Source organism: Pseudonaja textilis, chromosome 2, assembly GCF_049901715.1.
Source record: "Pseudonaja textilis isolate UNSWEBS1 chromosome 2, rPseTex1.2, whole genome shotgun sequence".
Lineage (NCBI taxonomy): Eukaryota > Metazoa > Chordata > Lepidosauria > Squamata > Elapidae > Pseudonaja > Pseudonaja textilis.
Window position 1 is genome coordinate 147673635 of NC_141991.1, and position 27429 is coordinate 147701063.

A 27429-nucleotide genomic window follows, 5' to 3' on the forward strand; every position below is an offset into this window, starting at 1 on the left:
TAAAGGTTAGCTTACTATCAAGTAATGATTTATAACAAAATTCCACCTATGTTGAGTGCATGTCAGCTTCAGCAACTATATGTTCTCCTCATAGAAAACTTTGCAAACACAAATTTATTACCAGTAGTTTCCTGCCAGAAGTAGATCCCACACCAAGGTATTTTTATGGTAAGATTTCCTCTGTTTCAACAATAAGCCCCACATCTGCTCCCATAATTATGCTAGCTTGCTGTGAATATACTGTATCTTGTCTGAAATTTCCTACTGGTTTTGTGGAATTGGAATTCTAAAACAGTGAAGATCTACTGGACTCTTACTTTGAAAAGCATGACCTGGCCAAGCTTTATAATTACACCTTCCTCTAGGATTGCTTTGTCTACCTGTAGTCCTGAACCTGCTATTAAGACTGGCTTTGTACAACATGCTCGGCTAATTTCTGGCTCGGTATATTGGGTTGTCCCAACCTTTACAATTAATTTATGGTGCATAGTGTTACATGAATATAGGCAGTTGAGTTAATTCAGTAAAACTATGGGCTTAACACACTCCTACTGAGATCAGTGGGGTGTCAGTATTCTGTTGGTATTTTTAAAGCAAAAGGCATTGTGCAGACTATAAAGATCTAGTAAGCCTGATATTATATTATGCTTATTGAGGAAAAAACCAAATTACATAGCTGTTATTATTTAAAAAATGTTAACTTTACTGGATTTGTTATGGTACTTTCCTTCTCAGAAGGTATTTCCAGGAGGGAAATCTTGCTGGCAATGATTCAGTTAGGAAGGCTTAGTTGATATGTCTGGATGTCCCAAATTTATACAGCTGAAACATGGACTTGGCGGGAGAGGAGGGGGAGGGGGAGAGAGAGTGTCTCATCTGTTTAACTAGCAGGATTTATTTGTTTGTTTCTGTGTCTGTTCTAGTCCAGATACAGCTTCACATCTGTGGCTTTTTCCTTTTGCAAAGAATAGATTCTCACTGTTGTAGAGATGAACAAATCCCACCCAAATAGATTTCAGTTTGAGCAAAAAACATCGGTTAGCCTCAGAGCCAAAATTAAAGTCATTCAGTCAACTGATCATATAAACTTAATGTAATCAGGATTAATCCGTTAAGATTACATAGATTTATACATAGGCAACACAATTTTGCTTTTAGATGGTAAGTATATTTGTCATCATGACTGGCATCTTCATTAGAAGAGGAATAATCTCACACACACACACACCCCATACAAAATAGAGAATTGTGCCTATTTTACATTAGTGCTTGTCAGGTGAAGTTATAGCATGTATATATACAACTGCCCAATTGTGGAAACGTTTTAAAACAGTGGCTATCAAATTAATGAAGCTTTATGAGTGGTCCTCAACTTACAACAAAAATTAGGGCCAGACTTTCCATTATTAAGCAAGGTAATTGTTAAGTGAATTGTGCCAATTTTCTGACCTTTTTGCCATGCTTGTTAAGCAAATTACTGCAGTAGTTAAGTGAATCATGCAGTAAACAGATCTGGTTTCCCTCATTCATTTTGCTTGTCTGAAGCTGGTTGGGAAAGGTGACCACGTGACCCCCCCAAGATCCTGCTATCATCATAAATGCTTGTTGACTGCAAGCATCTAAATTTTAATCATCTGATTGAGGGGATGCTACCATTGATGTAAATGCAAGGACCAGTTGTAAGTCACTTTTTTTCCCAGTGGCATTGCAACTTCAAATGGTTATAAGTTGAGGACTATCTGTACCTCAAAAGGGGCATCTTTTATTTGACCTCAGGTGCTTTCAAAAGCTAAGAAGTGTCAGCCCCAAGGACTAATTGATGGGGAACTACCGAGCAGTTCCAGGAATGCTGGTTAGACTGGAAAGGACAAAAAACCAAGCCACTTCCATGACCCTGTAAGAAAATGAATCAAGGCCATCAAGACTTGGAATCAAGTCAACCTAAGAGTATCGTTATCTTTATACGGTAGAACGAATGCTTCTGACCATGACCAAATCGAGTTCTGACTAAAAAATTCACATTTTTTTTCGTGGCCAATTTGCCCTTCTATGCCATATTTTTTGTAAGCGCTGTATTTCCAAAATTAGGTTTGGGTCATGACCAAATCGGGTTGCGACAAAAGTTATGGAACAAATTATGGTCATGACCAGAGTTCTACTGTCATTGAGCATTTCAGTTCTGTATTTTCTAGCTGTTTGTTTGTTCCTTTTGCTCTTTATTCTTTACATCTAGTCACACTTCCAGTCAGTTGAGGCTGATTATTTAAAAAACCAATTCAGTAATTCCAAATTTAAAAGGAGTTTGTATGTTTTTTTTATCAGCGGAAAGGCTAATATCGTTCTGCACAAAATCTTGGAAGTTGAAATATCCTTGTAAAAGTGCACATATTTTGGTACCTAGTATATATACTTATCCTGGTTACAACTTTTTGTAATCTAGTTGTTTGCTTCTATTCATTTTAGCATTTATATTTTACTTCAAAGTAGGGAAGACAGATAATCTTTGCAAGTGTCTATTCTTCCATAATGTTTTCTCTCTGGGATATTTCCAGTGTATTATGCCTATTAAAAATATTTTGCAGCTAATCTGCCTTTTTCTTCCTTTGAGGATTGTTAATCAGAAAGAAAAAAATATTGCAGTAGAATGGAATAAATTAGACAGCCTTTTTAAAAATCCTTCTTGAGAATTAAGAGTTTTCTCTTAGAGTTGGGTTTTGAAGTAGCTGCTTTGCCTGTTGCAACATGAAGCTTCAGTTACTGGCAAATTACATTCTTCCAGTAAAGTAAATTGTAACACTTCTTTGGAAAAATATGGTTGAATTCAACTTGGTGTGTCTGAGATATTGTTAACATCATAAGTAGACTCAAAAGCCTTTTTAAAATTCTCCACATTATTAGAGTAGAAAATTTGAATGGACAATTTCTCTAAGGATTGTCCACCAGTTTTTCAAGATTAGCTTTCCCCATTGGGGGGGACAGTAATACTGGGGGGAAAACCAGTGGGAAAAGTTCCTTCATGATATTAGAAAAGATCTGTCAGATGACTGCAGCTTGTTGGAAATATTATTTAAAATAAATGTTTATATATTTATTTTAACCAATTTGTAAATAAGTAACTACAAGAATATTACCTGCACATTCTCATCCCATCCATGAGAATTTAATTACATTTTTAAATCAAATTCTAAAAACAAATTTTCTTACAAGGGCTCAAGAAGTAGGAAAACTTATAGAGGAAAAAATTGCTTGCCACTAGTTGGCATCATTATGCGAAGAAACCCAATATAAAAAATGAATGCTTTGCTAACCAGCAATCTTTATCTTCCTGTATAAATCAACAGTGGTCTGATTTTTTTATACATCCCTTCTTTGTTTTACTTTCCAAATTGTGGTATATGCTTATTCCTCCCATTGATCAATGTTTGACTTTTTACATCATATCCTCATTCAAAGAATTCACAATGAGCTTACCATTGGATGTTGCAGTTAGCCAAAAGAAGACACAAACACAAGCATTCAGCCAGTGTCCCACCCTTATCCACACTTGTTTGCTAAGAAGAAACAGACATGCCTGTGCACAGTTTATGACAATTAACTGGTAGCAAAGTGCCAGGTCAATCTAGCATTCAGGAGATTAGGGAAGTGAGGAAGCCAAGAGGTGTAACAAGGAAAAAATTCCTACCAGTGGGAAACCGTGTTCCCCAAATCTAGCTCAAGAGTTGTGGCTACAAAGCTATTCTGATTCCTTCTGTACTCCAGCTGAGCTAGAAGTTGAATGGTTCGGCTGCTTGAAAGTCCACAGAAGCCCTATGATGTTTTGGGAAGAGATGAGAATAGCATACATTCCTCACACAGAGCAAAGCGAAGGGTTTTTCTTTCAAAGACTGCCAAAAACAACCAAAACGGCGTTTGGAAGTCTCTGTGTTTTGGAAAAGGATGCAAGTCGAGGTTGTAATCTTCAGTATGCTGTTCCATCAGCAGGTGAATTGAGCACTTCAAGAATCTCTAGGGCCATTTGAATGCCAAAATGTTTTCTCTTCTCCCCTCCAGTAATAAAATAAGGAAAACAGCTTGGTACACCGTCCCAAATATTTCATCTTGGCTCCAAGGGAATTCATGCTTGGAAGCTGGCCATCTGAAATTTCAACCCTGTGCAAGATGCAACTGCCTCTAGGGTGGGCTGTAGCAACTGCTGTCTCTCAGCCCCATAACATTTGGAGGCAGGAAATCAAGGAACACTCTGCTTCTCCATGAAACCTGGAGAGGAGGAAGGGTATTTAAAGGACTGGGATGTTGCCAAGAACTTGATAGAAAAGAATGTGGCTTGAATTTATGGAGACTGTTGGAAGGTGTGTTGAGGCAAAAGAAACAACTGCTCCACCATTGAGCAAGTGAAGGCAGAATAGGGCCTTGTCAGGATTTGAACTTGCAGCTGTCTCAAATACCAAAGTGGCTGTTTCGGCTGACAAAAAAAAATTACAAATGGGCTCAGTTTGATCCTTCGTTTCAAACAGTGTCACCAACTATTTGGGCACTGGTGCTTTGTCAGAATAGAGTAATTTGCATTTCCATAGCGATATTTTTTTCTCTATTACTGATATTTCAGTTTATCTGTGTATATTTTCTTTAGTAATCTCTATGCTGGATTCTGTGTGTTTATATCTGTGTTTAAATAATATATTTCCTGTGTTGCTTCAATTTCTTGACGTTTGGGCCTGGTTTTATTAGATTATCTTTTTCAGAGATGTTCATCTTATTAAAATATAATTGCATATTGTTCCCAACTATGTTTAATTGCAAAACAGTTACTGTGTTGATAAAAATTAAAAAAGAATCTTATTTATATATATGCATGCTTAATTGGATGAGCTATACAGAACTCGCCTTTGATATAATAGGATTTATTCCCTTCAAAATCGCACAGTCTGTTGTTTGCCTTTGTGATTTTCATCAGAATGCTACTTGATCTTCCTTTTTCTTTTAAGGAATCATGTTGTCCAAATTGCTGCCCATTGTGGGGAGCTGTTTTCCGTCAAAATCTATTGGATGCATAATGAATTGGTCCCTCTCTTATCTGCTTGGGATTTATTTTAATGATATAATTACTGGTTAAACAATTATCTAATTTTAAAGATTCTGACATGTTAAACTTTACATACAATTACTATTGGTTTTCTAGTAGGCTTAATAGTGGCTTTGTCGATTTAGCATGCATCTTGTGACTTTCTCTAAGTTCTACTTCTTTAATGTATCATTTATTTAGTTGCTGTTTATTCTGATAAATAATCCCATTTAGATTTAGGCATTGATATCTTGATGGTGGGGAATTTAAAAAGAGTCATAGAATTCACAGACTCCTTTCCAGCAGCTGAAAACATTTTTACAAATGGCCACCTAATGTCTTAATTGAGTCATCTAGTTGTATGCTGCTGATACATAGAGGAAAAATAACTTTATCAGTTGTGCTGAGAGAGCATGATCTCTTTTTCTCATTGAATTATCATATAAAAGTCTCTCTGTGATCCAGATTGTCCTAATTTTATCTTGTTAAATCTTGCTTTAGCCTTCCTTCTACCTGTTAAGTTATCTCATTATAACTGTAAGAAGAAAACTATGCCCAAACTGACTGGCATATTGTGGGCAAGCTACAATGCAAAATGTAACTTACTTATGGCCAAATTGATCTGTCAGACTAAAGAAAAGACAATGTTGATGTTTGTTGCTGATTGGAAACCTCTTGTGGACTTTTTCCTTAAATAGGAAAAAAAATGAAGTTGTGATCTATGGTTTTGTTTATTAGATAAAGCAAATGATAAAAAGATGTGAGTCACCATATAACTTTAGACAACAAGACTAATCCACACACAGTTATACAGGTAATCCTTGACTTATGACCACAATTGAGCCCAAAATTTCTGTTGTTAAGCAAGACAATTGATAAGTGTACTTTGCTCCATTTTATGATCTTTCTTACCACAATTGTTAAGTGAATCACTGCAGGTGTTAAGTTGGTAACACGGTTATTAAGTCCATCTGCCTTCCCCATTGACTTTGCTGGTCAGATGATCACTGCAACAATCATAAATACGTTCCAGTTGCCAAGCTTCTGAATTTTGATCACATGACAATGTTGAGACTGCAACAATCATAAGCATGCAAAATGATCATGTCACTTTTTTCAGTGCCATTGTAACTTCAAACGATCAGTAAATAAATGGTTGTAAAGTTGAGAACTTTCCTGTACTTATAACTGCTGTAAAGAAGATTGGAAGCCACTTTTTTGTATTTTTTTCTATTTTCCTTCTGGTTTTCCTTTTTTTCTTTCTTGCTTTATTTTAGTTTGTATTAATTTTTACTCTTGAATTTGAAAATTTCAGTAACCTCTTTATCATACATACATACTTATGTATACATACATACATGCATGCATACATACTTTTATTTTATATACAGTATTTTAGTCATGAGGTTTCTTGTCCAGTGCTTAAAATAAATATACATTATTTCTATTCCATTCCCATAATCTATTAAGGTAGTTACCTAATTAAAAAAGTAGATAAGGTTAGGCTGCCAAGACTTCTTGACAAATCGATGCTGATTTTGACCTTACTGAACAGGTATTTCCTTGCTATGTTTTTTCCCCCCCCAGTTTCAAGTTTAGTTCTTCTCCTTCAACCTGTTCTTTACTTTTGTCTGGTTGAACCCTCTTGTTGGAGAAAACTAAACCAGAATAAGAGTTCAATAATTTGCCTTTATCTTTGATATCTGCAAGCATTTGTATTCTTTGAGCATAGGTTATTTTTTCCTTTACAGCACACCAATGTAATAACTATGGATTATGTATATATTTTAAACATAACTGAGGAAGCCCTCTTTATTACTCTTAACATTCTTTACCAAGCTTACCTGAGTTTTAGGCTGTTGGATATTGCTTCTACTGTTTCTTGCTTCCTTTTCCTTGAAGACCTGTCTTTTGTCCGCCTTCTAAGAACATCCTTGTTGGCTTCTTCCAGGGGTGGGGCTCAACTTTTGTAACAATCGGTTCTGTGGGCATGGCTTAATTTGTGGGAGTGGCTTGGTGGTCATGTGACTGGGTGGGAGTGGCTTGGTGGTCACGTGACCGGGTGGGCATGGCCATGTGACTGGCAAACCAAATACAAGTGGTCCTCACTTAATGGCCAGTTGTTTAGCAAGTCTTCTAATTTATGACTGATTTATGACTGATCTCGCCAGAGCTCCCCCCTTCTAACCCTGCTATTCTATGATTCTGTAAGAATCTCCTGCTGGAAGAGGGGGTTGGACTAGATGACCTCCAAATTCCCTTGCAGGCCAGCCTAGATTGCTGTGCAGCTTCAAAGAGTCTTCTGAAGCCAGGGTTTGTGTCCTTCCTTCCTCTTTTTTTTTCTCTGCCTTCCTCCTTCCTTGTATTTATCTATCCAACCATATATCTCATTCACTTTCTTCTCTTGCCCTCTCTTTCTCTCTCTCCCCCTCTCTTTCTCTCTCCCCCCCTCTCTCTTTCTCTCTCTCTTTCTGTCCCTTCCTCCTTCCCTCTCTCCTTCTAAAGCTAGGAGACCCACCTGAAACACACACACACACACACACACACACACACACTCTTCTAACCCTGCTATTCTATGATTCTGTAAGGATCTCCTGCTGGAGCAGCGGGTTGGACTAGAAGATCCCTTCCAGGCCAGCCCTAGATTGCTGTGCTGTTTCAGAGTCTTCTGAAGCCAGGATTTGTGTCCTTCCTTCCTCTCCTTTTTTTCCTCTCTCCCTCCCTCTATGTATTAACTATCCATCCATATATTTCATTCACTTTCTCCTCCCTCCCTCTCTTTCTTTCTTTTTCTTTCTTTGTCCCTTCCTTCCATCTCTCCCTTTCTTTGTCTATCCCTTTTCTTCCTTTCGCTTCCTTTCTCTGTTTTCTTTCTTTCTCTTTTCTCTTTGTTTTCTTTCTTGTCTCTCTCTTTCTCTTCCTCTCTCATTCCCTCTTTTCTGGCGCAGTGAAAGTTTGCAAGTTCCCCTCCAATAGGGAAACAGGTGGCTCGGGGGGGCAGAGAAGTAGCCTGATTGAATCCTGTTTCTCTCTGCTGCCTGGAGCTGTGCTGGGAAAGACTCTCTTGCTTTCTCAGCAGCAGGAGAACATGAGCCTCTCCACAGGTTCTCCAGTACAGTGAAATTTAGCTTGGGTCCCCACCAGTCTGCATCTCAGTCCCCCCCCCCTGTATTCACCGCAGCTGCTGGGCCTTACCTGCTGGGGATTAGGGCAGCGGGCAGTGACGGCAAAAGGCAAGTGGGGTCGGGGGGGAAGGCAACTGGCAGTGGCAGGTAGGTGACTGGCCCCAGAGTTTGCAGAGCCTCTCTCACCCAGGAAGATCAGGCAGGTCCACAGCGGAAGGCATGCAGCAATGGCTGGCCTGGCAGGGGGGCAAAAGCAGACTACAGGCGCGATAAGGACTGACAGGGCGCGGAGGGGCGGGCAGAGAGGGGCGGGGCCAGCCAGTGGTGCGATTTGCCGGTTCTCCGAACTGCGCAGAATCATAACAACCAGTTCTGTAAAACTGGACAGAACTGGTAGAATGCCACCCCTGGCTTCTTCTATCTTTTGTTTTTTCCCTTCATTGGAATTGTTTGCAACTGGATTTTAAGTTTCCTCTCTTTTAGGATTTCTATGGATCCTAATTACAGCTCTTTCATTAAAATCTTCCTTTTGTGAAGTTCAAGGTATATGCTGATACTTCAATTCTGTAATCAAGGATCAATAATTCTATCATTATATGTCATTTTTCTAGTATTCTGCTATTTCCACTTCATGAATTAAGCCTTCCCTATTGGTTAGTGCCAAGGATAGACGATGCTTATCCGTCTTTATACTATGAAGGAGGAGGCTGCCAGGAATCAAATCAGGATGTTCCTGAAGGACCATACTTAACAATATTTATTCCCAGCATAATTAAAGTTTCCCTTCCTATTACACTGTGCATCTGAGAAAGAAATTCAGTTTGCTTCTGAAGGACAAGCCACAAATCTGATCACTGGTATATACTGTAGAACAACATACAGTGTCAACTAATAACTGTTTTGAGGCACTGCAGTGCTTTGTCTCTCATTCAAAATGCTGGTATGGAATATTTTGAGCCTTTAGGAGCTTAATTCCCTACAATTGCAGGAACATTGATTCCTATGGGAGCAACCCTCCCATCTCAAGTCAGCAAGTTTGCTTTACTTTTGCAGTTCTAATGCTACAAGCACCCCTTGTAAGAGAGGTTCATGGGGCCTCCTTTCTTTTAACCTGTCGGCTAAAGCATTTTGGAACTATTTGGGCAATGACGGTAAAGAATCAACCGACTTTGTATCCTTGTGCTAAAGGGTTTTCTTAGTCCAGTTCTTTTCAGCACTATTATTTTAATGGCAGTTTTTCATCACTTTCATTTTGTAAACCATATTGTTAAATAAAATAGACTTCTGTAAGAGCACTGATGTCACTATTTGAGGTTGACTGTTAAGGGATCATATTAGATCAGGCGTTTAGACCACTTGTGGTTTGCCACCTAGAGTTCTATCCCTTGACTCCGTATACTGGCACAGGAAGACCCCTAAAATTGCTTTGACCTGCCAGTTTCCCTGTTTAAAATTTCAAACGTGTGTTAGACATATAACAGACCACTTGTCTATTGTATTGCATCCTTTGGTGATTACGAAGTGCTATGAATGATTAGAAATTTCTAGGTGTTTCAGACCAGGAAAGTTACTGTGTGTGCTTATGCAGTTGGTTGCTGAATAATTCTTTTTTTTAATAAGTCAGCCTTCCCCAGAGTCTCATACCTGTAGTGCTGGTAAAGTTGCAATAAATGTTTAGAGTAGAAGCCAATCTATATTCAGGGGTTAAATATTCAGAGCAGACCAGGAAAAGCATATGTGAACGCACCACACAAGAATAAACAGAGAGGTATTATATTGTGGCTGGTAAAGATAGTTTCCTTGAATGATCTATTTTAGATATTGTTAAGAATGATTGACAGTTTGAAAAGTAGGAAAATGATATAGACATCTAATTCAGTTGGCTGAATCCACCCCAACGGTGTCTCCAGCGCAGGGCCCTCTACAGGCCATCATCTCAAACTGAGAAAAAGCATAGTGGAAGTCCTCTACACCAGGGATGTCAAACTCAAGGCCTGCGGACTGGATCCGGCCTGCAGGGTGCTTATATCTGACCCACGGAGCCGCCCTGGAAACAGCGGACTTACCCATGGTGCCTCTGCTAGTGAAAACACATTGCCCTCCTGAGCTCCGTTTTCGGCTGCAACGGCCTCCTGCAACCCTCTGCCAGCAAAAATGGAGCTCGGGGAGTCCGTGTGCGGCCTGCCTGGGCTCTGTTTTTGGCCACAATAGCCTGCAGCCCTCTGCCAGCGAAAACGGGAGCCCAGGCACTGTTTTCACTGCCAGAGAGCTGCAGGAGACTGTCACGCCGAAAACAGAACCATTCCTAAACTACAACTTAATTTAGAGATTTGCACCACATCCAAAATGTACATTTCTCTATATATATGACCTATAATTCAATTTTACAAGTTTATTTAAATTAGAATAGAGTCTTAGTAATATGGATTGAATTTTATTATAGCTTATAATTTACTTGGTAAATTACACAACATAGATCATGGTTGTTGGTATTAATTTTTATCTTAGAAGTTAATAGTGATTTAGTATGATCAGTTACTTACAACTAATTTATCATGTACTAGAAACTATAACCTCCACAACATTTTAAAATTCCTTTTAATCTATATTTTACTTTTTAAGAAGAAGTATATATGCAATCTCCTGGAGATTCCTGGATCAGTCCTCTGATCTATTTAGTCCAATAATATGTTCTGATAATGGCTAACTACTTCATCCCTTCTTTTTTTATAGTTGTTAATAAATTTAATGTAAATACCCCCCAAAAAAATCTCTTAGGAATGGCAAACCAGATTATTTGACCGCACTAATCTACCCCCTGTGGGGTACAACTACCACCATCATTGTTATTTTCTAGGATATATTTGTTTATTTAGTCTTGCAGATGAGACTGTTAGGGATGTTGAGGAACATTTTTCCTATTGAGAGTTGCCTTCATTATGGATGATGATGATAATAAGAGAACACATTTGGGTGGTGGGCAAAGATACAGTCAGGGATGGGTGTGGTTCTAGTGTAAATGTCTTCTGCCCAACAGAGTGAGTATCTTTTCTTGGTGTGGTAAACCTGAAGCAGGCCTTAATAACTTGTGATCTATCAGTTTTCTATGGCATTAAAAGCTGAGTCGCAATCCTTTGCTTTTGAGAGTTTTCCTGAGACTACAAAATGAGGGTGTTGGCAAATACCCAGTGCCATGTCTAGGTCTGTCTGGACCTCTGCATGCAGGAAACCCCACATTTCACATTCACATCCTGTCAATTCATCCCTTGCCAGATAACTGGTTGTCCCTGGCAACCATCATGCCCAGAGTTTCCTTGGCACCAATGTAAGCATTTTATTTACAAACATGTCAAGTGAGCTTTGTTCGTTTTTGTGGATTTCAAGCTGTGCAGAAGTTTTAGAAAGGTATAATTGATTTTATTAGACCAGGTATAGTTATCTAAACCAGATGTGTACATGCATGCTTACTGTGCTTAAGAATCCATCTGTTCAGGGGAGTCTGGACTTGTTTAAGTCAAAATTATGATGCAAAAGTTGAAAAGAGCAGCCTTCTCCAATCTGGTTCCCTCTTGGTACATTCAGAGATATCCAGATGAATCCAGAGTTTGCATTGAAACGATGGAATGTTCTTCATGATATCATAACTTCTGCTTTTCAATGTATATGCATGTGACATCATGGCACATTTCAAAAGGAATAGAGTTTGTAGCTGTAGTTGTAGTTGCTTCATATGTTATTTGATGCACACAGCTGATGTAGATGTGTTGGATAGAATTTCCTTTGTCTTTGGTCAGTTATATTGCCATCCACTTGTAACTCTCCTGAAATTTTTTATTTTACAAAAATTCCATTCTGATGGAAAGGTGGTTGTCTTCAGAGATAGCATTAGGAAAGATCCTCCCGGAAGAACCCAGGCAAGCTGGCATAGGCTGAGAGAAACAAGGAACATCCTCTGGATTTTGAAAAATATAAGTGACCTATTCTAGTTGAGGTTTTACAGGGCACAAGGAATTGCTTACCCTAAATAAGAAAAACAAATGCAAAACAGTTGGAGTGGATTAGATCAAGGTTTAACCCAGTGTGGATTTGATTTAAATCAAGTTGATCAGTGGCCTCCAACCTTTTTTGTGCCGCGGCCCGGTACCGGCATCACAAAATGATCCGCGGCCCGGTACCAGCATCAGCACACATGGCCAGCCAGCCGTCCCCCGCTTCTCCCCGCCACCTTCAACTCCTCCTTTGTACCTTTGTCGATGGGCTTCGCTTCGGGATGGCTTCGGGACGGTCGCTTGGCTCACCTTGCCTTGGGTGCTGAAAGAATCCTCGCGCCTTAGTTTCATTCGAAGCCCCCCCCTCGATGAAACTAAGGCGGGAGGATTCCTTCAGGACTCAAACGCCACTTTCCAACCGGAAAAGCTCACCCGGAAGCACTTTCTCGTCAAACAAGATGGCGGCGCCCAGCAAACCGGCGGCCCGGTAGGAAATGTTCCATGGACCGGTACCGGTCCGCGGCCCGGTGGTTGGGGACCCCTGAAGTTGATGATTTAAATCACCAGTAAAAAGGCTTGATTTAAATCAACTCGATTCAAATCATACTTTTTAAAGAGCAACTGTCATCTTTGTCCCGCAGCAGCTCCTCCTCTGACCTACTGTTGATTCACTGACACTCCCATTCACTTTAATGGGATGGCTGGTGATGTAGCAGTGACACAACAAGGTGAGGGACGTGGTAGGCAGCAGGTGAGTGGATGCCCGCTAACAGGAGCTGCCATGATGGATGGGCAATGACAGGTGCTCTTTAAATGTAAGGGCTCATTCTTGCTAGTAGTTACAATCTTTAATATTATTATTTGCAAAGAAAATGAAGGTTTCCTATTTAGCTTGCAGAGCTTGGATTCACTGAATGAGCTAACCAAAAATGTAAATATTACAGAATATACAGCCTCATGCTACATAACTAAGCTCCATTTCATGCGGAATAAACTAAATTATTAATGTATCTTAAATAGAAAACTATCTTTTGATAGATTTTTACTCCAAAAGCATTTTAGTAAAATAAATTTCATTAAAATAAAAAAGAATCTGATTTAAATAAAAAATCCAATTTAAATTTTAAAAAATCCAATTTAACTAAAAAATTGTAAAAAAAATATTTTTATCCACCATGGTTTAACTCTTACCGTCATGTTATTCCTCTGATTTTTCAGCCTCCCCCACCTTCATCTCTTGTTCTATGTTCATGCTTTTAATACGTGCTTTCCAAATGGGGCTAATAGAAGCTTCAGGGTCTATTTCTTAGGTCAGGAGAATGATAACAAAATGTTGCTGGGAAAAAGTTAATCCAGAATTATTGAGATTACAGGCAGTCCTCACTTACTGAGTACAATTGGGACTGACTGATCCATTGCTAAGCAATGTGGTTGCTAAATGAAACATGACCATGCTGGACTTAGAACATCTGTTCTGCTGTGGTCATTAACTGAAGCACCACATATCATTAAGCACATCATGTGACCACAACTTATGATTTCCTGCTGGCTTCCCCACTGACTTTATTTGTCAGAAGCTGGCAGTGAAGGTCATAAATAGTGATCATAGGATGTTGTGCTTAATGACCCAAAAGACACTACAATGATCATAAATATATTCTTATTACAAAGCTCCCAGACCTCTTGATTTTTGGAATATTGCAAGTTTCGAGACTGATTGTAAGTCTACTTTTTCAGCGCCATCATAATTTTGAGCAGTCTGCGAATAAAGCAGTCAGGACTACCTGTAGTAGGACCTTGTGAAGAATCAGGAGATTCATTCAATGAAAGAATTTGTGCAACAGATTAATTGTAGTTCTCTATGGCTAATTTGGTCAGTCTATAATATATAAAAATAGCATACAAATAAGATAAAATAGTATAAAAATACAGATTTTGCGTTCCCTTCACAGCAACCCATCAATACTGTAAAGTGATGGGTTGCTGCGAAGGGAATGCAAAATGTTTCATGAAACCACCATTCTGAGAAGAAAGAAGTGATTGCTTGCAAACACAAAATGACTGGTCTCAAATATTATGGGGAGTGTTCCGAGTTCAAAATGGTGTTGGTACATACTTAATATCTATGTTTTTTTTTAAAAAAAAACCTTTGTTCATCCACATTCATTTAGCCTTTTTTCTCTTTCTTGCAGTGTGGAAGGAGACCCTCCGGGAAGCGAGGCAGGAACCATAGTGGACAGTCTGGGCAGTCAACCATACCGATGTGTCCCTGAAGTGACCAAGGTTGAGCACTACGATTTAGTGCCATCTTCCTCTTCTTCTGTCTGTCACGCTCCGTCACCAGGGCTTCCGTGGGCCCAGCGAGCTCGGCTACAGCCAGCCAGCGTGGCTCTGAGGAAGCAGGAAGAGGAGGATAGCAAACGATCAGCACTGTCAGACAGCTATGAGCTCTCAACAGATCTTCAGGACAAAAAGGTATCTGGTCATGGATTTTGCTGAGCTATGAGAGCTTCTGGTGTTCCTGACATGCAGGAATCAAATCCTGTGGCTTCCTTGAAGTCCAATGAGCCAGCATTATTGTGGGGCATTTTGAGAGTTACAGACCTGATTTGTCTGAAGGCTGCAGTAAAAGGTTTTGTAGATTGAGCCAGTATGGGAACTATCTACGAAATAGGAAAACTTGGTCCCACAAAAGCTCTTTAAAACAGTGGCCCCCAACCTTTTTTGTTCCACGTCCCAGTACCGACATCACAAAATGATCCGTGGCCCGGTACCGGCATCAGCACGCATGGCAAGGCGAGCCGAGCGACCGGCCAGCCAGCCGTCCCCCACTTCTCCCTGCCACCTTCAACTCCTCCTTTGTACCTTTGTCGATGGGCTTCGGGACGGTTGCTCGGCTTGCCTTGCCTTGGGTGCTGAAAGAATCCTCGCGCCTTAGTTTTGTTTGAAGCCGCCCCCCCCCCCTTTGATGAAACTAAGGCGCGAGGATTCCTTCAGGACCCAAACGCCGCTTTCCAACCAGAAAAGCTCACCGGAAGCACTTTCTCATCAAAACAAGATGGCAGCACTCAGCAAACCGGCGGCCCGGTAGAAAATGTTCCACGGACCGGTCCCGGTCCGGGGCCCGGTGGTTGGGGACCCCTGCTTTAAAAGACTGAAAGATCCAATATCTGTAAATTGGAAGGCAGGCAAAGGCAGAAACCCTAAGAGAAAATGTTTAATACTAGAGCATATGCTTTGCATCTGTAGGTCGGTGTTTCTGTAGGTTGGTGTTTCTCAACTTTAGCAACTTCAAAATGTTTGGACTTCAGCTCCCAGAATTCCCCAGCCAGCAAGTTGAAATCCAGCCAAGGCTGACACAAAGGTGTTTTTTTCAAGAAGCAACTGGACTTTCTGGTTTTTCTTTGAAGATATTTCTCTTCTTAGCCAAGAAGCTTCTGCAGCTCAGAAAGTCCAGTTGCCTCTTGAAAAAACACCTTTGGAACAACCATGACCTGGATGGATGACTGAGAATCTCCATAGACATTTATTTGCCAAGGCTGAGAAACACTGACCTACAGATCTTCCATGTGCAGAGCATATGTTCTAGTATTGACATATAATATTATGCATCATGATATATAATAGTTGTCAAGGTTAAGAAGCACTGCTGTAGGTCAGTCCCCAGCACCTCCATTTAAATAACAAGTGATGGGAAAGTTTGTGCCTGCGCATCTGAAGACATCGTAATAGCCAAGAGTCAGCATATGCTGTGCTAAAATAGGCCACTTCAGTTTGAGCTTGCTTCATGTATTTCTTTGGAAATTAACAATATCCTTTTGCTCTGAGAAAACCCAGTGTGATATCTTGCTCAGAACCCACTGTTGTTGTTTTTTTTGGGGGGGGAGGGGTGATTGGCTTGTTCTTAGCTTCATGTTTCGATTTTCCTATTCTCACTCATCTCCCCCTTTTCTTTTCCAAATCCTTCCTCCCCATTGATGCCCATCCTAGGTGGAGATGCTGGAGCGGAAGTATGGGGGCTATTTCTTGAGCCGGCGGGCAGCTCGTACGATTCAAACAGCCTTTCGCCAGTACCGCATGAACAAAAAGTTTGAGCGCCTAAGAAGTTCGGCGTCAGAGAGCCGTATGTCACGGCGCATCATCCTGTCCAACATGCGGATGCAATATTCATTTGAGGAATATGACAAGACCCAGAATGCCCCTTACTTTGAAGGTAAACCTGCCTCTCTGGATGAGGGCTCCATGGCTAGTGCGCGACCTCATCTTCTGGATCACGGCCTTCCCTACGGTGGCTCTTGCCGGACCGGCTTGGACGGTGGTTCCCTGCATTCCTCTTCTGGAGGCTTCTGCAATGACATCACGGAGCTGGAGGATTCCTTCTCCAAGCAGGTAAGGCCCAAACTTCACATTTCCAGGTAGCTTTCCTAGAAACCATCTTTGCCCAAATGAGACCTTTTTGTGTTCTCCAGCTTGATTATAATCCCTGATGCTTCTTCAATTCTTCCCAGAACCTCATGGTTTCTTTGCTATCAAAATATCTTCTGCTGCCCTTGAGCTAAGCCAATGCATAGATGGGGACCTCCAGCCTGTAGGTCTCATTTCTAGCCAGGACCTTTTTTTTACACCAGGGGTCCCCAAACTTGGCAACTTTAAGACTTGTGGACTTCAACTCCCAGAATTGTTGAAAAGGTTGAGGCCAATGCGGTACTGGCGGCGCTGTACCACATCGTTGTTGAATTGAATTCTGGGAGTTGAAGTCCACAAGTCTTAAAGTTGCCAAGTTTGGGGACCTCTGCCTTACACTGTATCTAGGCTCTGTTTCATCTGCATAGAAGAGAGGCCGAGGATGGACAAAGCTGCTCTATTTCATCAAAGTCCAGGCTTCCACTTTAAAGTAGGCTCAGTTGAACCTGGCAGAAGCCAAAATTTTCATTTGTTTTTGCAGCTCCACATCACCCACATTTCTTTCCCCCCTCCCCCAGCAAAGCAGCAAGAATTCATTTGCTTATAACCCCACAGGGCAAGCAAAGGGAAGCTGCGTCCTCACAAATCTTCTGCCCCTAATCAGGCTGAGCTGTTTTAGAAAAGATAATCCCATTTGGGATTGCATTGTAAGCTGAAGCATGCTTGATTTTTGCCTTGATATTACTTCAGTTTTCAGTTGTAGTGTAGTTTTTGTTTTTGCTTACTTTGTAGGCCTCTTGCAGGAAAAAAAAATGGAAAACAAATTGGAAAACTAATGAGCACAATGCCAAGGCTCCCTGGTTTGTTGGTTGAAAATGTTACAATCAATGTTAAGCTGCAATGCTTCTCCCTCTTATTAGCAGCAGGAATAATTGTTTAGTATATACAGAGACAAGCTATGAAAAATGGGTCATGAATTAGCAAATCCCTCATTGAAATTTCACCTCTATTCTGAAATTCTATTTTACTGACTCCTCCTAGGAACCGCAACTAATTCATACACAGTAGATACTCCATGCCATATTTCTGTTGTGCCTTGCAAAGGTACAGGGATAACCACTCAGTTCAGCATCAGACAATTAACAGAATTTGTTATTAGGTGTTATTAAAATTATGTTTATAGAACAGTTAATAATTTGAGCTCCTTTTATTATCGTTTGTGTTTGTTTCTGCTGTTTCACCATCTTAGAACTTCTTCATGTTCTGCCCAGGGTTAGATACACCACGGCTTTTTGTACCATGTTTGGGTTGCAGAAGCCCAAATGATCATTAAATGGCAAGGAAGAGATATAGCCAGGGATTGTCTGAGTTTTGCAGCCCAGACAAAGTAGACTTAATATCTGTGCAAGTGCATCTAGGGATTCCCTGGCACAGAAAAGAGCCTCTTGAGTCTCATTTAAAAAGCATTGATCTTTAGCCTTGGCAAATAAGTAACACAATGGACAACATTTCTGACAAGACAAAAAAGAGATGATAATGGGGCCTGATATTCCTCCCTCAAAATGACTTCTCATATAATGCATAACGACTACTTTATGGTAACCTACTGATCTGGAAGCAGTCTCTACTCACTCTTGACAGTTCTCAAGCCTGGAAGACTGTGTACCAAATAAGTAAGGGCAGGTAAATTCATAGGTGCCTTCTGTGTTTTTGAATATCTGAATGGAAAATATGTCTATTCTCACTTCACCTTATTATGCCATGAAACTTAAAAGGGCTCCACATTAGCTTCTTTCTCTTGGGTTGCCATTCTGTTTCCCAGACTTAGTCACCTAAAGCCAGAGGTCTCCAAACTTGGCAACTTTAAGACTTGTGGACTTCAAGTCCCAGAATTCAATTCAACAACGATGTGGTACAGCGCCGCCAGTACCGCATCGGCCTCAACCTTTTCAACAATTCTGGGAGTTGAAGTCCACAAGTCTTAAAGTTGCCAAGTTTGGGGACCCTTGACGTAAAGCAACAGCACTAGTAGACATGGCACTGCAGATGACTCCACCCCCCAGCCCCCAAATAGCATTGAAGGAAATGTCCTAAGAAGTCCTTGCAAACAGAATGGGTTATATGAAAACCTTGTATGGAATCCTTTTTAGATCCCCCCTCCCCCCCAGTGAATAAAACTATTAACCACATTTTGCCTATACATCATGCTTTGGATCACTTGTGTTCACAGATTTTATTTTGTTACAACGCCACTATAATGAGTTTGATACTATAATAATTCTGCATTCTGATTTGGTAACTTACTTGTCTTCTCACTGTTGCAGTACCATATGTTTCATAAAATATTATTCAAATGGGAGTTCATTAATTAAAATAAGGTACAGGATTGATTTAATTAGAAGGTTGTTTTTCCCCACTTCTTTCTCACAATATGTACCGAGCCCTTCTCAGCCTTGCATGGTAGTCCAGTTAAGAAGCACACCCCCAGAGTATTAGTTCTATCTTTATGGTAAGCTTAATATTAACAGAAGCTTGCAAGTCTGAAAGTACGTCCCTCCCGCCCCTTGCTTTTATAGTGAAAGGAATTAGGGAGGGTGCCTTCTGAGATATTTGCTATGTTCACATTTCTTCTCCAAGCTCAGCTGTGTCTTATTTGATTGTTGCCCAGTCTATGGCTCTATCTCCAGTCTCCCAAGCCATTGCCCTGCACCATTATACTGACAAAGAGAATCTGCCCTGGCTGACCTCCTTCTCTGCCTCTCCATAGGTGAAGTCCTTGGCAGAATCGATTGATGAAGCCTTAAACTGCCACCCACTTGGCCAGGAGGGAGGACCTGGTGGCCCCACTTTGGAAAAAAGTGAATCCAAGGAGCAGCAGGGTGACAGTGCTGCCACTTCATTCAGTGATGTCACTCTCTATCTGGACGAAGGCGCTCCCACGTCACCCCTCTCTCTGGAGCGCCCCCCCAGCACTGAGCCCCCAGAGCCTGCTCCGGGAGTGCCCCTCCCACCACCCCCGCGGCCGGAGTACTGGGGGGCGCCCCAGCGGGAGGACAGCCGGGAGAATGGGGGCGGGAGCCGGCGCAGCACACCTTGCATGGAATGCCGGGACTACCGCCTTCGGGGCGCTCACCTGCCCTTGCTCACAATTGAGCCTCCCAGTGACAGCTCAGTGGATCTGAGCGACCGTTCTGATCGGGGTTCAGTCAATCGGGGGCTCATATATGAGCAAGATGGCTGCAGCCCCCATGGCACCCTCAAACATCCTGGAGGGCCTGCACGCTCCCCACACCCACACCGCCATTATCATCCCGAGAAAAGCCAGCCTCCTCCACCTTTGCCCATCCCACCCCCTCAGGCCCCAGGCCGCCTGCCTCCGCCTCCTCCGCCGGACAACTCAGATGGCGACAACGACAGCCTCAACAGCACCACCAACTCCAACGAGACCATCAACTGCAGCTCAGGATCCTCCTCCCGGGACAGCCTGCGCGACCCGCCTCCACCTCCCCCAGCCTCCACCACGACTGTCGTAGGGCCCTGCAAGCAGACCTACCAGCGTGAGACGCGGCACAGCTGGGATTCTCCTGCCTTCAACAACGACGTGGTGCAGCGTCGCCAGTACCGCATCGGCCTCAACCTTTTCAACAAGTATGACTGGTGTGGTCAGAGCGCCAAGGGGAAAACAGTGGTTTAAGCATGTTTAGCAGAAGGCTGGGTTAGGCTCCAGGGCTGGTCTAGCTTTACAGGCCTCAGAGACCCAGCTGAATTTAGCATTGGAGTGGGGGATTGTGAGTGGTTTCTTGACTTGAGGACAGAAGTGCTAGGTCAGCTTTGAGTGTCTTTTTCACTTTTTTTTTTGCTACTTATATCTCTCATCTTTTCTCTGAGGGCTTCACGTGACATGCTGTACATATGGCTAATTTCATCTCCTGTGGGTTAGATTGGAATGAAAAAGACTGGCCAGTGACCTCAAGGGGAGACTTGAATTTGGATCTCCCTGGTGCAAGCCCAGTCTTCATCTCCAAGGATGCATTGGGTATATCCCCATGTCCAACTGCCTGATAGAATTGCAATGTCGTTCTCTTTTTAACAAGGCCATTTGACCAAGGTCCTTCTGCGTATTGTAACTTCCCAACTGCTCTCCAAAATATAGGCAATATGGAGAAGAATATGTTCTTTGTATAGTCTGGATCACCAATGGAGCGTTTGAGTAGCACCCAAGGAGCAGAATTTAGTGGTCTGGGCATCTTCTGGATGAAATACAGCCTACAAGAAATAAAAAGGTCAAATTATAGAAGGACTTCTGCTGGTAAAATTTGGATATTTTGTGACAGTCCTTGAAAACATGGTGCCCATGGTTTATGTTGGCAACAATTTTTATTCTTCACATGTGCAGCCTTCTATTTTTGAAGGCTTTCCTAGAGACACCCAGTAGACAATCTGAAGGAGGGTTATTTTAGCAACTGGATTTTAATTGAAATTCTGGGTTCCAAAAATCTGATGCCCTTTCCTTCTCAGCATAGTTGTGAGTTAGCTTCTCTCGTCCCCAAATTTTGAAGCATGAGATCTTAATCCTAATTAGCGATATAGCATTTCTTCTTTACCCATTTCTACCTTTTTTGCCTTTTAAAAAAAATAAAATAACACAGGCTGTGCTCCTGTGCCTGAGGTAACTAAACTTAAGCAAATGAAACTTTTCCGGCCTGATGCTGTGAAATAAATGACAAGGGGAGAGTTTTAGCTTTTTAAAGGACAGGACCATTGCCAGTCTGAAAGTGGAGACTTCACCTAATATCTTTCTGTGCCCCTTTTGCTTTGACTTGGGTTTTTTTCAGCTATTCCGTTTGGGCAGTTGTCCATCAGGTCTTTAGGTCAAACTGAAAGACATGGTGGAAGGCTTAGGTTTTAGCTTCCTCCTGTTCTTCGAGCTTTAATTGCTCCTGAGCCAGACAGCATCTTTTTCACTGGCAGGAAGCAGGCTGTTGGGGGCTGGGAAGCAGCCGTCACATCATATTAACCAGCTGGAATCATGACTCACATTGAAGCCTGGAGCAATGTGCCAGGGTAGGAGATCTCTGTGCCCTTCCTCCTGAAGGCAATCCTTGAGCATTTATTTCTGTGTGCATCCTCCAATCTGGCAAATTGAGGAATTAGTCTGGTCCGTGATTCAGTCCCAAAGGCAGGAAATCTAAACCTCCCCAAGACTTATACCACAGATTAATAGCTGTGGACAACTGTCTGTGTGGAAGTTCTCTGCTCTAAAACCCGTAATCATGAGCCAAAGCTGCTCATGCCCACAAGTCTAAGCTCACTGCCTCCTGTTGCTACCTCTTTCAGCTCAGAGAATTATGTTCTCTTTTGGAGTTTAAGGGTTTAACAGCATCAAGTGGTACTTACAATCCCTAGAGCACCTTTAATTCAATGCCTCATTTTTGTCCCTTGAAATATTACATTCTGGGCAATCAGATAAAGAATTTGGTAAGGTATGGCTTTGATGGTGCTTGACTGCTTTCCACTTAATTTCTTGTCGATCCAGAAATTCTTTGTCTGCCCCTGCCCCCCCCCCCAACCTTTTTTCAAAAATCTCAAGCATGTTTTTTTGGAGAAACAGAGAATGAAAAGAGTGTTGCTGACATCTTGTGGCTGTAAGGGAGCTAGGTAGGTAGAAAAGATAGATTTAAATATGTCGAATGTTTCTGCCTACTGAGGTCTTCAGTGGTCCTCATCAGCTAGGTTACTGAGGCTTCCAGATATCAGATCACAATTTCTCTAAAGCAAGGATGACTTGTTCTCCTCACCACAGCCACCATTCCGTGTTTTCCAAGCCTCCCTCCCCTGTTTTCTATAGGATCACACTGAATATTCAGTGCCAAATGTGAAAAAGCCTTATAGTCCTTCCTTCCTTCCTGTTTAAGGCTTTAGAAACCAGTCTCTCACCCCAGGTAGAAAAGGGGTGGGGTGGTTAAAGAATGGACCTAATTTCTCAAATGACGTCATTAATTATACTAAAAAAAATATCATTAGCCCATCTATCTAGCTATCTGAACAATCCATTTATTTGAAATATTAATATTCTTCTCTTTGATCCAAGTCAGTGGAGGCAACTTGGTGACCTCCATATATTCTGGATTTTAGGTCCCATCTTCTCCAGTCACCTGGCTAGCAGCAACATCAGCATCTGGAAGGCAGCGGGTGTAAGTGGGATGATTTAGCTTCCAGCTCACCTACACCTCCTCCCTCAGCTCTTACTTATATCACGTGTAAGTAAGCACACCTGAGGGCTCATCAATCTGTTGCCAACTTTGGCAGTGAAACCTCATAAGACAGCTTGGTGAGGCTTTCTGCTGTGTTACTGCTTTAAAGGAGAGCGCTTGGTTCTACATTATCACATTTCAAGTCGAGTTCAGTCTTGGATCTGATAATGTGACCGATGGAATTCAGGGAAGGGATCAAAATGAACGAGAACTCATTAACTCTCTATAATCTTTAGCAAACTGCAACAAATATAATTAAACATTGTATAACTAAGGGCACTTCCATTAGCTTTCTTGTTCTCCCACATAAATGACCCCAAACTATACCAGGCTGGTCATTCAGGATACTTTCATAATGAATATCTAGAATTTAAATATTCAGAAGAGACAAAGTTGGAGTGCTTTTTGGGAAACAAGCTGATTTGGAAAAGGGTCAGTGTTTCTTCTCTAATAAAAGAGATAGGAGGAAAACGGGTTTGGGACAAAAGCGATTTCAGGCAAGTGTGAATACAGGCTTCTTCTCATTCCATTGGCAGGAAACCAGAAAAAGGGATCCAGTATTTAATTGAAAGAGGCTTCTTGTCAGATACACCGGTTGGCGTGGCCCGGTTTATCCTAGAGCGGAAGGGGCTGAGCCGGCAGATGATTGGAGAATTTCTTGGCAACCGGCAGAAACAATTCAACCGAGATGTACTCGAGTAAGAAGATTTATACATTTTTCCTTCCCATTGTCGTAATTTTGGCTTTTGTAGTCCATCCTACCCCTAAGCCTCATATAAAGCTATAATCTGCTTGTTTTTAATGTTTATAGGAGAATGCAAAATGTGGACTTGTATCCATTATTTATATGCTCTGTTCATTGCATTTATGTTGTAACTTTCCTCTAGGAAGCCATGGTGATTTATTTGAGATTCTCGCCTTATTTTATCTCCCCAAAACAATCTCCCAAGGTGACAGAAAGCCATGCGGTGACCTTCAGCGTTGAAGATTAAAAAGATGAATTACTACAGGGGAGCCTTCTAATGCAGATATTACCTTAGAGAAGCTCCAGTATTTATTCAGCTTCACTCACCATATAGTATTAATTCATGTTACAGGTTTCTGAAAAATATTGAGGAGATAGATAGGTTCATACATTGGACTAAATCAAGATGTGGTTTCTTTCATCTTAGCTTTGCACAGTATGTGATTGTGGATGTCTATGGAGATTCTCAGTCATCCAGGTCATGGTTGTCCCCAAAGGTGCTTTTTTCAAGAGGCAACTGGACTTTTAGCCATGGATACTGGTTTAGCATTATGTATGAACTCAATCTTTTTGACTCATTGTCAGCCAAATTACAGCTAAAATCCAGCCATGTCCTGTCTTTTGAATATTTAGAAGAAATACTATATAAATAATATATATTATGCTATTGAAGACAAGAGAATATTTGTAGAAAACACTTCAGATTAGATTAAAAATTGGCCTTTAGAAAAGAAGACCTATTAGATATTTTGAAAAGATGTCTCTTGAAAGAGAGAAATGAACAACTTTTACAAGAAAGCAAGCAATCATTCAAACATCATCAATTCCTCCTGTACTGACAAGTGATCATGCTTGGGGACGTGGCAGAATTTCTCTTTCTAAATGATGTCTCTAGAAGACTGTGCTACTAATTTGGGATGTAGTGCATTTTGTGCTGAAAAAATAGTTAAATAAAGGGATTCATTCTTTTCTTTCTTACGTCTGCTCCTAAAAATTGTGAAGGGGTTTCTAAGAGTTTCTCCAAATTAGGCCTTACTGTTTATGTAAGCATTTTAAAGGAAGTATATGGGCTTAGAAATGAAGATGGACAGGGGAAGGAATATCCTTATACATTTGTGTCAGCGGTGGGATGCAAATATTTTTACTACCAGTTCTGTGGGTGTGGCTAGGCGGGCATGGCTAGGTGGGAGTGGCCATGTGACTGGGTGGGCATGGCTTTTTTTTTTTTTTTTTTTTGCCTCCTGGGCCTCAGGTAAGCCTCCTGGGCAGAGCAGTAAGACAGCAAGAGGGATCCCGGAACAGCTGATTGTTGGGAGGGGAAAAAAAACAAATATCAATTCAGCTGAACCGGTAGCTGTTTTTTTACTACAGGTTTGGCCGAACGGCAGCATTTTATACTACTAGTTCACCTGAACTAGGCTGAACTGGTAGCATACCACCACTGATTTGTGTGTGTATACCTTCAAGTCATTGTTGACACCCTGTAACTGCCTGGATAAGTCCCTACAGTTTTCTTGGCAAGGTTTTTTGGAAGTGGCATTCCATCGCCTCCCTCCTAGGGCTGAGAGAGTAACTAGCTCAAGGTCACCCAGCTCCTTTTGTGTCTAAGGTGGGATTAGAACTCACAGTCTCCCGATGCTCAACCTTATTCATACTGAACCAATATATCTCTTTTCCTTCCCTGTGTTTTTCTGCTTCATAGTTGTGTTGTAGATGAGATGGACTTCTCCAGCATGGACCTGGATGATGCCCTGAGAAAGTTCCAATCACACATTCGGGTGCAAGGTGAGGCCCAGAAGGTGGAGCGTCTCATTGAGGCCTTCAGGTACGTTGAAGGTGGGACCATTTTCCCACAGTTTTCTTTAGCATTTGGAAGTATGGGGAAGAGAGACTAGTCTAGAAAACAGACCACAGGCAATGGAAAACATAAAGCTCTGTCCCAGAATCCCTGTGAACTTGTATTGCCCACTTCCAAGATAGCACATGTGATAGTAGCATCATGTAAATTCCATGATTATGTGTCCCAATGTCAGATGAAAGTACCTAATTTATTTGCTTGCATAATATCATCATGTATGTTTGTCGTACCTAACAAACATTCATGATGCTGGATATGATTAGTGGAAGTTGTAATTCCAATACTTTGGATAAAATTTTGTTCCTCAACTATGATTCCTGCAGGATTTCCTGTTATACTAGCCTGTTGGTATATTCTGCTAATTGGTTCTTTGCAATATCAGGCTGGCTAAAGATGATGGTTTGCTAATGAAAGGGATTATTTGTGTAATGATTCTTGTGCATAGGTTTTAGAGACAGTAAAACATTGGAGCAAGTCTCCTAGGTGTGCAGACTCATTTCCACAGTGTATTTCCACATGTTGCGATGTGTCTAATCTGTCTGCCTGCCTGCCTGCCTGTGTCCACTGGCATTAGTCTCATCCACTCAGTCCATCTACCAGAGAAGAATGGGAATGTATGAGCCTGAGAAAGCCATTCACTCTCACGCTGAAAAGATGCTCACATTAAAAGAAAATGCGATCTTTTTTTCCATTGTAGAGAAAGACAATGCACCACAGGCCAGTGTGTGATAAGAGTTCCAGCCATTCATCTTGAACAAGTGAAGTAATTTGTCAGGTTTAAGGTGCAGAGCTTAATCTTTAAGAACACCATAGCATGGCTTATTTCTTTTTCTACCACCAGCTGCACTTTTATGAAATAATTGCAGGACTGGAAAACTTACTTTTAAGAAGCAGAGATCAAGAGAATTGGACAGTCAAAGAGATGTAGTTCACATGGGAAAGCATGCTCAGAAATGAAGCTTAATTCCCTAAATACTGGGAGCAGCCTTGAGAATATAAGCTTCCTCTCTATGGACCAGTCCCTCCCGCCTCATTTGTCTTAATTGCCTTGCATTCATAATGAAACACCTTCACAAAATCTAGCCTTTTTAATATTACTTTACACTTCTTCAGTGGAAAATATGAAGTCAGATTTTGGAGTGACTCTGGAATTCCTGGTTAAGTTAAATCAAAATGAGCTTTGCTGCAGATGTAAAAAAGCACAATCTGTTACACGTCTGTTAGTAATCTCCATTTTCTTAGATAGTCAGTATTTATTTCTAACTAATGGTTGCAGGGTTTACCAGGAACTGATGTTTCAGCATTGGAGCTCTGAGATTAAAGTAGGTAGGTGGGGATAATTACACATGGAAGAACAATATTTAAATGCTTCTAGATTGGCCATTGAAGATTTTAAACTAAAAGATGATTATGAATTTAGACAGCTAATAAGTCAAAGTACATGATACATAAATATAAATACATATACATTATTCAGAGATTATCCTAAACCCTTACAATTCTAATCCATAATTAAGAGAAAGATATGGTTTAGTATAATACCTGAATTCACAAACCATATCTCAAAATTAAAAGGAACTAGTGCTGCAGACTTTATAGTAGTTTGATTTGGGCAATACTGTCTCAATTGAAGATTATGCCTGATAAATGTCCATATTTGGAGGGAAGAAGATATTTCACCCACCCATCAAATCTGTTAGACAAGTCGTTTTATTAGACATTAGGAATACATTTTTCCTGTAGTATGATATGATATAGTTTTGTTCTGCTTGCCATAAGCATTGTGGAATTCTCTAAAACATAATAAATAGGCAAATTATCAAAGATCATGGAGTAAGCACTTATTTAACTCGTTAAGGAAAATCTCAGGCATTTTAAAGACTTTAAAAAATAATAAGATCTAGTTTCATTTGTTATCTTTTTATTCCTGTTTATTTTTAGCCTGGTTTCTTTTTAAAGCGCCTCATTATACAACGGAAAGAGTATAAAAAT

At 41.0% G+C, this 27429-nt stretch overlaps 1 protein-coding gene across 7 annotated transcripts in view; it reads left to right on the plus strand.

Annotated features, from left to right (window-relative positions):
* IQSEC2 (IQ motif and Sec7 domain ArfGEF 2) overlaps window positions 1-27429 on the plus strand; it is a 156491-nt gene that overhangs the window by 108224 nt on the left and 20838 nt on the right. For 6 of the 7 annotated variants that reach the window (XM_087925818.1, XM_026711515.2, XM_087925820.1 and 3 more), the window contains 5 exons: window positions 14369-14651; window positions 16167-16565; window positions 19348-20228; window positions 23371-23532; window positions 25282-25404. In XM_087925818.1, coding sequence (XP_087781944.1) covers window positions 14369-14651; window positions 16167-16565; window positions 19348-20228; window positions 23371-23532; window positions 25282-25404 — 1848 coding nt within the window. The remainder of the gene's footprint in view (window positions 1-14368; window positions 14652-16166; window positions 16566-19347; window positions 20229-23370; window positions 23533-25281; window positions 25405-27429) is intronic. The other variant, XM_087925819.1, reaches the window with a different exon arrangement.